The 14652-nt window shown below is 43.5% G+C and overlaps 1 protein-coding gene across 1 annotated transcript in view; it reads left to right on the forward strand.

The window, feature by feature from the left end:
* The window catches only part of LOC104628429 (protein Niban-like), a gene marked incomplete at both ends in the record, with an annotated part of 36188 nt that overhangs the window by 782 nt on the left and 20754 nt on the right, over positions 1–14652 (forward strand). Inside the window, 3 exons of the mRNA XM_010297001.1 lie at positions 793–924; positions 1604–1718; positions 3227–3394. Coding sequence (XP_010295303.1) covers positions 793–924; positions 1604–1718; positions 3227–3394 — 415 coding nt within the window. The remainder of the gene's footprint in view (positions 1–792; positions 925–1603; positions 1719–3226; positions 3395–14652) is intronic.

Here is a 14652-nt window from a genome sequence, read left to right on the forward strand (position 1 = left end):
GTTTTTGCAAGAATCTTGAGTCGGATATGTTCAGGGCAGAAATTTAGGTAGGAAACTCCATTAACGCTTTCAGCCATGGCTGCAGGCTTCCATAAAGAAGATGGCAATAATCCCCACTGTGAAGTGAGCTACGGAGAGCTGTTTTTTTTTAGAGGACGAGAGACAAAAATCAAGACAAAAATCTCTTTATTAGAAGAAAATGCAGAAAACCAGCCTTCAATATTAGGAAGATAGAAATCTAAATTTTTCTTCTGTTTTGGAAATCATGGATTTCCAATGCTCTTGAAATGAATAGGCTGAAGCAATGGGTGGGGTGTAAAAGATGGGATAATAGAAGAGTTGTGTCTTCCAGAAAGATGCGTATCAGTTACAAGAGCACAGGTGCAAGAATGTTACACAGAAGTGGGAAATAATTTACTGTTTTATAATAAAACTCTTTGCTGCATCAATGGAATGTTTTCATCAATGTTATGTAGTGGAAAATGGAGGATAATGAATTAGAAGTCATCTTGCATTCAGCATGCCAACCGAAATGTATATGACGTCTCTGTATCAGAAATCTCAAAGTATTTTTGGAAGGCAGAGCTCCTCTGCTGCCTCCTCACCTCAGGCTGCAAGAATTCGGTTGCGTGTATAGTATCTGCCCGAATCAGAGAGATGTTTATGACTCCAAATTGCATCTGAAGACTCAAAAGCCCTTATAGCAAGCAGTCTTATGGAAATATAGACATAAAAGCTTCAAAATGGTCGGTAATCCAGAGTCATTTCAAATCTCGTAAACTGTCTTTATAGCCTCCGGCAGAAGCTGGGACGGTCTTGTACGAGGCAGAGGTGCTGCATTTTGCCGAGGATCTGAAGAAGTGGAAGGACAGATATGTTGTTATCAAAAATGACTACACTGTGGATTGCTTTGAGACTAAAGAGGTAAATGCTTCTTCCTAATACGTTCTTCTACACTCCCAAAGAAACTGATATCAAGTGAATTTGCTGCTGCTGGCTGCCTTTCTTTTAGCAACACTTGATGAAACGTTGTCCTTGGCGAGGTGGCTCCAGCCTTGTGGAGCTGGCTGGAAGCTCCACAGGAATGGCTGAGGGTACAACCAAGTTTTGTACATAGACATTTGCAAGAACTAGCAAATCATTTTAACAGTGCTTTGAACCTTCTTTTGCCTATCACAGGACGCTTCTTACCTATATGTCTTTGTAATAGGTCCCCGTGCTTCTGCAGTTGGATTTTAAGTAGCAATTTTTGAGTGGCTTCAAGTTGACTATAGTGAAGCTTTTCGTTTGGCAGCTGCCGTAGTCAAACTAGTCCTGGCTGATAAATCAAACAAATAGGTCTTTGAAGAAAATCCCATCCTTTTCCTCACCCTTCTGTCCTTGACTCTTGACCATGGCTGATAACTGAGAGGATATTTTTAAATATGTTTTTACATTTAACCATCTTTTAGTTTTGACAGGGAATATATCCAAAATTCAGTCTGACAAAGGAATTTTCCCTTTGGGGAATATCCCTGTGCATTAGTTCTGTAAATGAGTTGTGTATTAGATGTTTTCCTTCTCCTTACATCTCTGTTTGACTCCCTCTCTCTTGACTTTCCAGGCCTACCAGAAAGGAGCCAGCCCTAAATACCATGTTCTTCCTGCAGGAGGCAAAGTACTGACTTCAGAAGATGATTACAATTTGCTGTCTGATAAACATTTTCCAGATCCTGTTGGTAAGCCTTGCTCAAAGCGAACTGCCAAACCCCAGGCTCTGTTCCTTACACAGACCTCTTCTGAGCAGGCTTTCAGGCTAGACTTCAAACAGGGCAGCAGAAGATGCACGCAGCCTGTTTCCTAAGTCAGAACACAGCTCCAGGGTGGATGTACACGGAAGATGCTATAAGCTCATGTTCAGAGAAATGCTGGCTCCCTTTTTTCCCAGCAGCCCGGCACAAAGCCGCTGGAAGCTGTGCAAAGCAGGGCAGGAACCACACCGCCATTGTTCCCGGGCTTTGTTAATATTCCTGGTTTATTTGTTTCCATTTTTAGATGCCAGCTGCCTGTGTTGACTCACGGTTGATAATAAGTCCCACAGAGAGGGCAGGAAGGTTGCTGCTGCTGAATTTGTTGTTTCTGGGATGGGAACCACTGTGGTCCTGCCCACCCCCACCCCACTCCACAAAGATGGAGAAAATTCGGGCTTTAAGGGAGCAGATCTCATGTTGCAGAGTCAGATTTGGAAAATGGGATGCCACATAAGGGATACTTGTAACAAGGATTGTGTTTTAAGTCTTGCCTCATACCACTTAAAGTTATGACTGTTGAGAGGTGTCCCACTTACACCCCTTTCCCAAGGCATAGGGTGGTCAGAGGGTGGCATGGAGCAGTGGTGCCTGGAGGTGTCCTCAGTGTGTCACCACAGCTCTGCAGGACTCGGGGTTGAGCGATGTTGAAGCCACTTGTGGGCTTCCCATGGCTCTCCCTTCACAAAGAGTGGCTCAGTTACTCTTTTATGGCCTTTCTGCCCTTCCGGGCAATGCTGAGAACCCTCCAAGAGGAACCTCTTATGGCTGGGCTCTTGATGCACAGCACTGACACAAGATTGGGTTTGGTCATCCACAGATGGTGCTGTACAGCATCCCCCTTGCACAGTGACTCAGGGCAGGTGGAAACTGAAGATACTTCATGCTTTCTTTGCTTCACCATTAAGGACTTGAAGTGACTGTTCATAAAGACATCTTGCAGTTGTGTTTGGAAACTCTGGAGGCAGGGGAACCGCTGCTGTTCCTACATGGTTTAATGCAGTTCATTTCTATAGGGAAGACCATATGTTGCTGGATGGTCTCTATGTGGAAGAGACCAGAGTTGCCCCCTAACTTACTTATTTGCTATGAAAACCTTTTCCCTAGCAGTTGCCATCTAATTAAATAGTTTGTTTGAAATTTTACCAAAAATGTGTAGTTTATGGCCACCTTGAATACAAAACGAGGATACCGAGTTGTTATGGTGTAATGTAGAGAGGTGGTTGGTGCCTGCTGAATTTGCCCATCCCAGCTGTGTTGCCCTGCCCTCTGTGCCCAATCGCTTGGATCAAGAAGGAGACTTGACTTTGTCATGTCTCATGCTTCCATGCTAGCACAGGTCTGTTGTTTTAACAGTTCTCTCTGTTATAGCAGAGGAAAAGAGCCAAACATCCCAAGAAATCCGCCGATTTCAAATGGAGATGTGTTTTTTTGTGTAGGGTCGAGTGAGAAGGAGGTCGCTCAAGCCTTCGTTCAGCTGCCAAGGGAGTTCCCAGTTTACCTGTGGCAACCCTTCGCCCGACACAGCTACTATTGCTTCCCGGAGCCAGAAGCTCAGAGGCAGTTCAGCGCCATGCTGGGGGACTGCGTGAGACACTCAAACCACGGTGAGTACAGAAAGGGCCTCTACTTGTGCATCAATCACCCCGGTGAAGATTTAAATAGCTATTATAGTAAAAAAGCTGTAGAAAAACGCAAGTCACTTATTTAAGATGCTTGGCTTTTGGTACCTTGAGGAATGTGTTGACATACCCCTTCTTGGTTTCCTGGGAGTGAAGTTAGGTGGGATTTGAGCCACGGTGTAGTAAGCTTGGGTAAAAAACATGGGAATTGCTTTGATAGTGGCATTCCCCCCTCTGTCAGCTCATCTGAATCCAGTATCATGACACAAAAACACATGAGATGTTTACTAAATATGGCATGGCAAACTCACCTGTGTTTGCAAACTTGATGAATGCATCATAGATACAGTAAACCAGATTTGTACAACGTGGAGGGGACGTAGTCTCCCACTGTGTGTCTGTAATGTTATACATATATCACTGATGGTCAAACATCCTGTTTTTTGCAGGTGTTTAGATGGCAGCTCAAGCCCCCAGCCACAGTTAAGCTTTGTAGGAAGCACATGAATGGTGTGTAAGACATGGTACTGATTGTTTGCACAACTGTAAATTTTAAATCCCACTTTCTGGGCATGTTAGACTAGAAAACATTAAAAAAAAACAAACTTGTGACTTGCTAGGATTATAAAAACAATCTTGCTGCCATGAAATTGGAAGAGCATTTATGAGTTGGATCCTTCAGAAAAAGAAATGCTTTTTTTTCAGATGACTTCTCTTTTTCCATCAAGCTGACCTGGTTCCCCTGCTGGTGTCCAGGCTCTTCTGTGCCTTTAGTGTTGCTTTCGAGTCCCATCTGCTCCTGCTGCCCTTGGCAGGAGTTGGGAACACTCAGGAACTTCTCCAGCAGTCTCAGCTACTTGGGCCTGAAGCCTGTGCTTGCAGATAAATGAATTGAGAGTGCAGTCCCTTTTACTTCCAGAAGTGGCTCCCAGTGTGGTTTTTTAGCTGTCACTTTTGTGTGTGGGTCATCAGCTTCACCCCATTACCCTCAGACAGCTGTCTCACATTGTCCTCCCTGGATCCTTCTCAACTGCTGTCTCTTTTCCCTTGTCTCCACTGCCAAAGGCATTTCTGGTCTCCTTTAGGACTCCATTCCCATGATGAAAACACACATTACTGTATTTCTAGGCAGTGCCCTAAGATGCGTAGTTTTTTGCGTGGTGCTCGGTGGTAGTTGGTGGCAGGTGCCTTCTTCACAGGACACACAGGATTCTCAGTCCTGATGCTATCCAGGTGGTGTACACTCCCCTGACACTTGGTGGTCCCCCTTTCCAGCTCGTTTCCCAGCTCATGCTGAAAGTGGTGAGACTCAGTGTGCCCTTCTAGCTCGGACAGCCTCGTACAAACTGGAGGAAGCAGCTCCGATGCAAATCTGTGTAGGTGTGGAGAGGCTGAAGGCTAAAACACCCTGGCAAGCAAATCCCTAGTCACGGGGACTATAAAGACTATATCATGGCTAGATTAACATAGGTTGGAGGCATCAATCTGGAAGGAACACACCTTCACTTGGCACTTCCAAATAGCTTAAGTCTCAATAAATATTCCCTATATTGCTGCTGGAGGAACCTGAATTCCCGTAGCGTGCCCCAGGACAAAGCCTGCCTCTGTGATTTTCAGTTCTGATTAGCCCGGTTTTAGCTGTGGTGGTCATACAATATGAAAGCGCTCTGGACTTTGGAAAGCCACCCCTTTGCTCCTCACTGGGGTTTGGTATAGAGATGGGAATACAGTCAAGTTTTCCTGGCACTGTCAGTCCTCCATGACTTGAAGCCTGTGCGTTAGGTTTAGGGTTTTTCATTTCTCTCTTCTGGAGCAAGCGTAACAGGCTTGACAAAGCTTTTGGCAGCCTTTTTTTTTCTTAAAGTTCAGCACATCACTCAAGGGGCCAATTCTGAATTGGCAGAAGCTGGGACTAGATGACCTAACAGGTCTTTTCCATCTCCAGTGCCTGCAAGTCTGTGTTTTATTATATTTCATATGGCTCAGCTATTGCTCATTTACCCATCTGTTCCAGGATTTATCCCTCTCAGCTTCTTCTGTGGTCAGGTTTTTATCTAACAGAAGATGCTTGGTGACACCAGAGTGCCTTCATCTCGGCTCATCCTCTCTGTCACATTATTTCTGCTCAATATAGATAGATAAAGACAGTCTGGATTAAGACCTACTGTTAACGCCGGTAAAAGTGAATGGGTTTTTACAGCTAAGGAAATGGGAGCCGATATTTTCTGGATTTCTTGGAGTTATACCATCTCCTAGAAACCTGGGTGCTGCAAGTGGAATGGATGTGGATGACTGACCAGCACCCCAGTAACCTTAACTCTGGCCACGGAGTGAACTTCTTTAGGGTTTTTTATTTCAAGGACTTCATTTTGATTTATATTCATCCTTACATGACTGAAGTATGTTACTTTATTAATACTTTTTAAAGCCTTGTTTGCAAACAATTCTTTCTACAAAAAACAGATGTTTGAACAATGCCACGAAATTACAGGCTCATGCAGCAATACTACGAGTAATAAGGCTGGTGATACAGAAATTGGCTGTGTGTTCTTTTATTTAAAAGAATTGCAAAGAGAGGAGAGATGTGAAAAATACTTCGAGTTTGATTGTGGAATATAATTTAGTGGGATAAGGAGAACTGGCCAAGGCAGCACTCACCCCACCTCTTCTAAAAAGTGCCGAGTTGACTTTTGCCAGGGCAGATTTGGCAAGGGCAGGAGAAAGACAGATGTAACGTCTGATCAGAAATTGCCTTTCTGTCTTTTCCATAATCTACCACTTCTGGAAAGGAATGTATCGCACAGGGCTTTAGCCAAAAACTTGGGAGAGTTTTCGATTGACGTCTGGTTTCTCCCAGGAAGCAGAATTAAATACGGTCTCTTGCTGAACAGAAAACTGTAGTGAATCAGCGTGCGGCCTTGCGACGGGAGCCGCCCTGGCATTCAGCTATTTCCTCTCTTCAGAGTCCCTCTGTTATAAATAACCTGTCCAGCCTGCGTTTCTGGGTTTTCTGGTCAGAACTCATGGTCAGGAGAATAATTACAAGAGCATTTGGATTTAATGATCACCACCTGTAGATATGACTCAGATGTATGGATTGCGGGTTCTCCTCCTCCCCGCCTCCCCGATCTTCCTGTTGTGTTTGTCCTTTATACTAATTGATAGGGTTTGCAGTTCGAGGGGACAATGATTTCCTTCATTATCAATGGAACACGTAGATTTTTTGCACCCTTCTTGAGTACAGTTCAAATAAAACGTATTTAAAACCTTTAAAAATGAGCCTAAGCCAATCGGGACCTGACTGGTCATGACTTTAAAAATATTCTAGCACAACCGGACGCGTACACTAAGATTCTCTGAATTACCCTCACTCTGAAAGTTGATTGACTGATGAATCTGCGTACAGAACTCATCCCAGTTCAGTGATCCACCTGGGCAGCTCGCGCTTTGCGCATTGCACGTTTGCTTTCGCGATGCCTCAGGGGTTGGGGAGGGGATCAGATGCTTTTTGGGCTTTAAGCCGTGAGGTTGTGTAATTAAGGGCTAATTAACGAAAACACCAAGTGCCCAGGGAGCAGCAGAGGAACCCTGACAAACGGATGGGTGCAGAGGGGGCCCCGACCCAGTTGCCCCGGTGCCCAGAGGAGGGGGCTCAGCTCAGGGTCCCGCTGGGAAACCCACCCAGGTGGGCCACCAGCGGCGCTCCCCGGCCTCCTCGCAGTCTGCAGGGCTGTCGTCGCGTAAGTGGGTATGGGGCTCGTTATGGGATGGAAGGGAAGAGCATTTGGGCATTGTGTAAAGCATATTATGGGATTTTTTCCAGGAGTCTGTTGGAATATGCTAGATTTATTATGGGAAGGACCACAGGCAGGAAAAGGGAAGGATCAAAATGGATTGGAGAGGAGTAAGTGTGGGATAACAGAGGGAAAAAGGGGATAAATAGGGTCAGCTGGGTGTAAACAGGAGGCTGGGCAGTATGCTTGTCTCACACTCCTCACCATGATCTGTCCTGTCTTCTGACTAAACTCCACTTCTAACTCTTTTCCAGGGCGAGGGTGCTCTCCGGGGGGTGTGTGTTGGGGTCCTAAGTGCCAGCAAGTAGAGGAGGAGCCATGGGGTCGCGGGGACTCCACGCATTTGAGGTGCCAGCACCTGGAGAGATGTGTGTGAGAGGTCCCAGTGCCAGCAATGGGAGAAGGGACCACAGAGCACAGGGGCCCACAGGTGCAGGGCCATCGTCTGGGGAGAGCAGAGTGCTTTCCTAACGAGCTTCCACCAGCCGTGCTTCACTCACTCACTAGCAAACTTCAAGCTGACAAGTAGGAGAAGAGGTGTGGGAGCTGGTGACCAGAGACACCGCAGGACTGAGACCAGTACTGCAGGGATCATAGGTCCAAGCCAGATACCGAAGAGACACGGGGGTCTGAGTTACTGCTGGAGGGAACATAGATCTGGTCCTGCCGTCAGTGGAGGCAGGTGCAGAAGGATGTAATGAGAGCTGCAGCTATTGGGCTACCAGATTTGGCAACTCTTAACATAAGCCATACTTGCACTCGAGTCCCTTTTCTGGCTGAGTTCAAGTCAAATTTATTTCAACATTGCTTTTCAGCATCCAGTGTATGACCCTTCTCCTGTGAAAAGTAACGACTGTGTGACTTCGCTCCCAGGAAAAAGATGACTGTAAATTTGCATACTCGGTACAGAGGTGCTGAGGTGCTACTATCTATCTAATCTTGGCCATCATCTCAAAAGCTCCATCAAACTGCTTCCTTCCCTCCAAACTGTCCATTCTTTACCAACAGCTTTGTAATGAAGGACTTCAGTGGGCTGCATTAACGAACATTGTGTGCAGCTCTGAAATGCCATGATTCATTTCTCATTGAATTTATTACCTAGGTGTGGGATGTAAAGCATTATAGCGGGCATCTTTGCTGATTTCAAAGCTTTTTGGCTTTGCTCAATGAATATGATAAATGAAAGGGTGAGTTAAATTAGCTAAATGACGTAAATGTGCATATAAAAAGAGAATGTTGAGGGGAGGTCTCTAGCTATATAACACGGGTCAGACAAAAATGTTCTTTGCAGAAGAAAACAAGCCAAAGGATACAGAGGAGTAAATAGTAAAATATGGTGGTGTAGAGTAATACAACCTAGGGATGGCTCTTGATAAAGATAATACCACGTACAGAGGAGAATGTAGAGTTCTCTGGGTACGGGGCTACACAATTAAATTTTTATCATTCGCTTTGCTAGTCTGTTCCTAATGCTGTAGGACATTTGCTGTGTTTTCCCAGGGTAATTATGTAGCCTTCAGTATTTTAGTAGAACTGAAAAAGAAAAGTTTCAAATGACAAATGTGTCAAGACAAAAGGTAGCTGTTGTAAAAAATGCAGTTTCAAGGGTTACTGGAGAACTCTTGCTTTCTGATCTGATCTTAGCTGGGACGCCGTTACTGTGTACTACGTGTGGCCTTATTGGCTTTAGTAAATAATCAGTATTGTTGACCGCATTAGGATTTTTTTATATCTGAAGATCCTACATTACATCATTATATAAAATTTATTACTATATTTGTTTGAGTTTTGATGATTCATAATTAATTCAGGAGGATATCAGCATGTGACAAAAAATACATATCCTAATACCACTTCTGTATCAACTTCCTGACAGAAGGGGCAGGAAGAAGGAGAATTTTCTGCCCATAATATTATTTTTTAACTTTCCCTCCCTAAGTTTTTCAATTGAGTTTTTCTTAGGTTGATAGGGAGGAGCTGCTGACTGTTCACTGTTACTTCCAGGGAGCCTGTTCTTCTTAAGCATCTGTGGAGGTCAGACCTTCATCAGTGCAGGATTTTATGTAATAGTTAGTTTTAAAAACTTCCTGGGTTTTTAAAGAAGCTGTGCTTGAGTTGAAGTGGAATGAGGAAGGAAATGGTTCGATTTTTTCCCTCCAATTTCCTAAACAACTGCTCTCAGTTTAGGTGTGGGCTGCAGCATGCAATTCATCACTTTACCTTTATCCCCATGATCCCTCCACTTTCATCCACAGCTTGGACTTACTCTGGTTCCCTCTCCATCCCCATTTTCTCAGTGAAATGGTGAGAACTGTACACCTCAAAGTTGGGGGGATATTTGCTGCTGAAATGGCCACCTAACTCCCAATGGGGAAGCGCTGTCAGTCCCAGAATGGCAATAACGAGGGAAATGCTTAAAATATTTACAGTGCTCTACTATTTCGCATTCTCCAGTTTTTAATCTGTTACGTTTGTATGCCCTGAAAATCGGACTGAAGTTTCTGCTGAACGCTTACTTAATTTTTTGTCAGTTTTGGAGGTCTTCTCATTTCCTATATGAGGTTACCAGCTATTGTGTTTCACTTAGTGTTTGCTGTTAAAAGTGAAGAAGCCCAACCACTCGGTGCTGGGATAGAGGGAAGTCTGTGTGATGAGAAGGAAAATACAACCATCTAATTCTGGGAGATGCAGAGTTTCACTTCATGATTTTATTTCTTTCATCTGGTTTGATTTCACATCCTTATCTTGATAATCACCCTCATGACACAGGAAGCTAAGGGACTTTCAAAACCATATCCTGTCATCACCAATTTCACCATAAATAACAAAAAAATAATTTAGAGAAATAAATACATTAAGGAAGTACACCAAAGAAATACATTAGGCAAGAGAGAAATACAGAATGTACTTTTAAGCTCATGCAGGGCATTCTGTCACAGCTTGGCTACGTCAGGACAACTAGGACAGCTTCAGGTTTTTTTTTTCTCCATCTCTGGCTTTTAGGGTTGCCATTAGCTGCGTCTGCATTTCCTTTTTCAACTCTAAGTTTAGCTGGCACATGATTTTCTCATAATTATTTCTAGCTTTCCTATGTTACATGTGTATAGTACACATAGGGCTTACCAACTCTTGCACTCTAATTCAAAATAATTACTGAAGCGTTGATAAAGGTTGGGAAGATGACATTAAATACTTAAGCTGAAGGATATAGATCTCCATATACAGAGCAAAGCAGCTGTCACAAGTCCAAATAGGACTTTGGAAAGATTTTTTTAGTCTTCATGTTGCAAACAGGGTGACATTTCTTCTCTAGAAGAGGGCAGCTGAAGAAAAGGATTTTCTTGTTGCCTTTTTCAGATGACGTGTGGAAGGACCAATTAAAGTAGAACTGAGGAGAAAACTGCTTTTTTTGATGTTAAAGAAAAATGTCCTTCTGCACTGGGATGAAAGCAAGACTTTTCTGAAGGTTTGCCTGATAATTTGGGGTGGGAAAAGAAGAAGACAGTACTCAACCCATTGCCTGGCTGACTCAAGCCTGGGAGTTGTGTCTTGGCTTCTCTTACTGCAGCTGCTGCACTTTGATTAATTACATCACTTTATGGTTAATAAGATCAGATCTCCTGTATGCCATATGAGTGGCGGAGACCATGGCTGGTCTGTCGCCAGACAGATATCTGAGGTCCAAATGGACTTTTCAAAACTGATGTGCAAACTTCCATAGAAACATTAATTTTGTCATAACATTCAAAACCTTTTTGCTATGAATATCTTTGATGAGGCCTGTGGGAAACCCATGAAATGTTTCAGGACACACTTCTGTCTTGCTTTGGTATAATTTAGAATATTTTGCTTAAAATAATTTTTCTGGGATTTTTTTTTCTGCAACATCATTTCCTTCATTCAGCGTGGCTTTTGCCTTTCCAGTAAGCCTGCTTGTCTATACTGTAGTTTGGATTTTCAGTCTGTAGGAGATGTAGTCACTCTGAAACACCAAGATGATTAATGTGCTAAAAGCCTAATTGCAACTACGTTCTTCCTACCTCTATCACCTCCACACCCTGGGCTGATTCTCCTTTTCTTATATATTACCAAGCGTGGGGTGGTGCAGAAGAACCGCTGCCTTCTGCCCATGACCTGAGCCTATTTTAGGAGCTGTGAAGATACTCATTTTGCAGGTATAAGGTTGTATTCGAGCTCCAGCTTCAAAGTTCAGCGGCAGAAAAATTCTCACCTGCCCCAGAAATAGAGTAGCTGGTTTGGAAAATGCTTGGAGAACGTTGGAGATGAGCAATATTGTGGTTCTTTGTGTGTCTTTATACCACGCACTCATGTTTTAGACTGAAACATGAAGCTGCTGGTCCCAGCAGAGGGAGGTTCTTTGTAATCTGTCTCGTGCTGCTTTGAACAGCTTTAATACAGGCACTGCGTGCTGCAAAGCCAATAGTTAAACCCACTGAATGTTGGTTTGATGGTCTCGGAGGGAACTTGCGCTGCAAAACTTTATTTGCTATAAATACAGCGTATTATTGCAGGATTGTATCCTGTTTGGAAATGACCTCATCTAGCTTCTGTTAGTGGTTAGCAACTTCATACCACATGATCTACGAAAAATATGATAGTACCTTGCTCTCAGGAAAACATCAGAGCTGTGAGGTTGATGTTTCTCAGACCCAGGGCGTTATACTTCACTTCGTTCTCGATTTGGATAATAATGTGACAGGACTCCATTTTGTAAAAGTAAACGGTGTGTCCTTTTATTCAGAGGATCATTTCCAGAGGTGCTGTAGCTGTGTTACAAGCCCATGGCAAGCTGCCTTCTTCTGAGGTCCAATTCCTCGGCTCTCCTCATCTCCCCAGGCTCAAACAGCTGCATTCGCTTTCATTTTCTTACCTGCTGTCCCCTTTTGGGTTGCGCTCATTTGCTTATTTTTTGGAGACAGAAATTTTCAGAACCTTATTTTTCGGAGTTGATGACCATGGCCTTTCTTACCAACTTCCTGTAATACCTTACAAGCAACAGCTCTTAAATTATGCCAGAAACTCAGGTGGTGGCTTTTTGCCATCTGATAACGTGATGATGGGATGCTCTTGCTCTTTCTGAGCCATTCTCTGTGTCCTGTCCATAATCCTCTGTGTGATGATGCTACTCACACGCCTCACAGTAGGAAGAAGTTGCTCATCATTAAACAGAAACTATATGAGGAACAGACAATAATCACCGCAGTCTCTACCCACTGCAAAGAAATCCCAGGCAGGTATTACCAGAAATGCTAGAAAAAGTGCTGCTGCAGCAAACCTGTGCTACGAAGATCACTCTTAGAAAGGGAAATCATTCTTCGCCATGCTCATTTGTTTTTATTTGATAGGCATTCCCTAATTGTGCTGTTGGGAAGTTGGCAGATGATTCTTTAACTACAGGAATGTCCCTTATTCCCTGATGTTTTCCAGCTACCGTCACCCTAATCCTTTGGTGGCTGGCAGGGTGCAATAGCTTTCTTTGAAGTACCAGTAGAAGGGATGGAAATGTCCTGTATGCAGGTGGTTGACACACCACACTTTTTGAAAAAAGCAGGCTTTTCTTTCAGCAGCCTCCCTTTGGCTTGGGGTTGCGTATTTTCTTTTTTACCAGCTTTTGTTTTAAAAGAAATAAATTTGTAAGAAAATTAATTGGAAATTGATCTTAAAGAGCATGTGTAATGGAAAGCAGAGGGAGAATAACAGTCTAAATATATTTGAAAGAAACAGATGCCAAGGTGAGAGCGGGGTGTCTTGGAAGGATAAGAAAATTGGGAAAAATGTAATTTGCATTTCTTAGCGTGAAATCTATTCCATTGAGGGTTGTAGTGTCCAGTGGAAATAGTAAGTGGTGGAAGCACCATCTTTGAGACTGCTAAAAACAAAATTAAGACATTTAAACCTCAAATATTTTTCAGCTTTCTCTACCTCCTACTTTCTAATTCTAGCATTGCAAGAAGGAAGGCATTTCACTGATACCTATACAGAGATTTTTCTTGTGGCAGGAAAATGCAATAAAAGGTGGTCAGCAAGAAGGAGCTACAAAGTAGATGTTTTGGCACTACCTTCATCTGAGCCAGCTTTCCACCAAATAGATGAGGAAGCAAGGAAATACTATTGTGAGGTCATATAAATTTAAACACAGTTTTTAATAATTCATCATATTCCAGATACTGTAGTATTATATATAAGTGCCAAACATTCTTCCTGTCAGTGAAAGGCCACGAAACTCAACTCCTCGGCTGTCTTCATTTCCTTCCAGTGGCTGTCCTTCTGCCTTCCCCACTCCTTAACCAAAGTCAGCCCTTGCTTTTTGAAGATTTGAGGAGGTATTCATGGACTCTGCTGTCTTGTGGGAGGAAACTAAAAAATATATCAGGTTGTTAGTGACTTGTGTTGGGAAGAGACATTTGGCCAAAGCTGCAGTTGTTGAGGATGGTAGGCTAGAGCCAGGCAAGGCCACCTTCCTACCTTTCATGATCATCTCTAAACACAGCCGTCGCTGGATGCCACATTGCTTTGATATCAATTACAGTTACCTGCAGGAAGAATTCAGGGACCACATGGAAAATAATACTCACTGAATGCAGAGTCGTTCACCAAACCGAAGGCAGCTCTCCAGCTCGGGTACGTATACGTAGATGTCAGTCAGCGCTGCAGGAAACAGATGAAGCCGGGGTGGGTAACTTCCGAGTTTTGGTAGTCAGATGATGGGCGTTATGTCAGAATCAGCATTTCTTTAATTAAAACCCGTGCTCTGTGAGCTCAGGCTTCTGGATTCTGTTTTAACACTTGTTCATCTATGTCTTTGGGCCTCAGCCTTTTGTGAAATCTCAGCCAAAAAGCTTGGATTACTCTCAGTGGTTTAGCTAGCTTTGGTAAAGCACTTTGTCCACAGTCAATATACCCCTTTACTTTTATTAACAATAAAAGTAATACATTTATTGTAATAAAAGCCCATATGGGAGGAGGACATTTACTGAATTGCAATAGGGGCACTCATTTTGTTTTGAAGAATGACATACTCAGTTTTTACACATCATAAAACATCCTGACTGCAATTCCTTGGCTCTCTGAACAGTTTAATGCGGTAATGCTGCTGCCGCTGCATCCAAAAATCAGCGAGTCCCAGTTTGCAGAATTAGCCAAGACGCAGAAGAGAGCTGTGAACCGCTGGTGTCTTGGTAGAGCAACCCACCCCATCAGTTCTGGGAGTTGGAAAATTCTCGCTGTCTGGTTATCGCATCTGACTGAAGTCCCACCAGGAGCTGGAGGAACATTTCCCTGCTCTTCCCAAACACAGACTTTTCCATGCGGTTGCACGAGCGGTACAGAAGTGAGCTGTGCTGCTGCTTATATGAAGACTTGTCGCAGTTGTGTTTGTTAAGTGGATAAATGATACACCATCTGTCTTCAACCACCTCTTGGCATTCC

The sequence above is a fragment of the Phaethon lepturus genome, unplaced genomic scaffold, assembly GCF_000687285.1.
Source record: "Phaethon lepturus isolate BGI_N335 unplaced genomic scaffold, ASM68728v1 scaffold46151, whole genome shotgun sequence".
Classification (NCBI taxonomy): Eukaryota; Metazoa; Chordata; class Aves; order Phaethontiformes; family Phaethontidae; genus Phaethon; species Phaethon lepturus.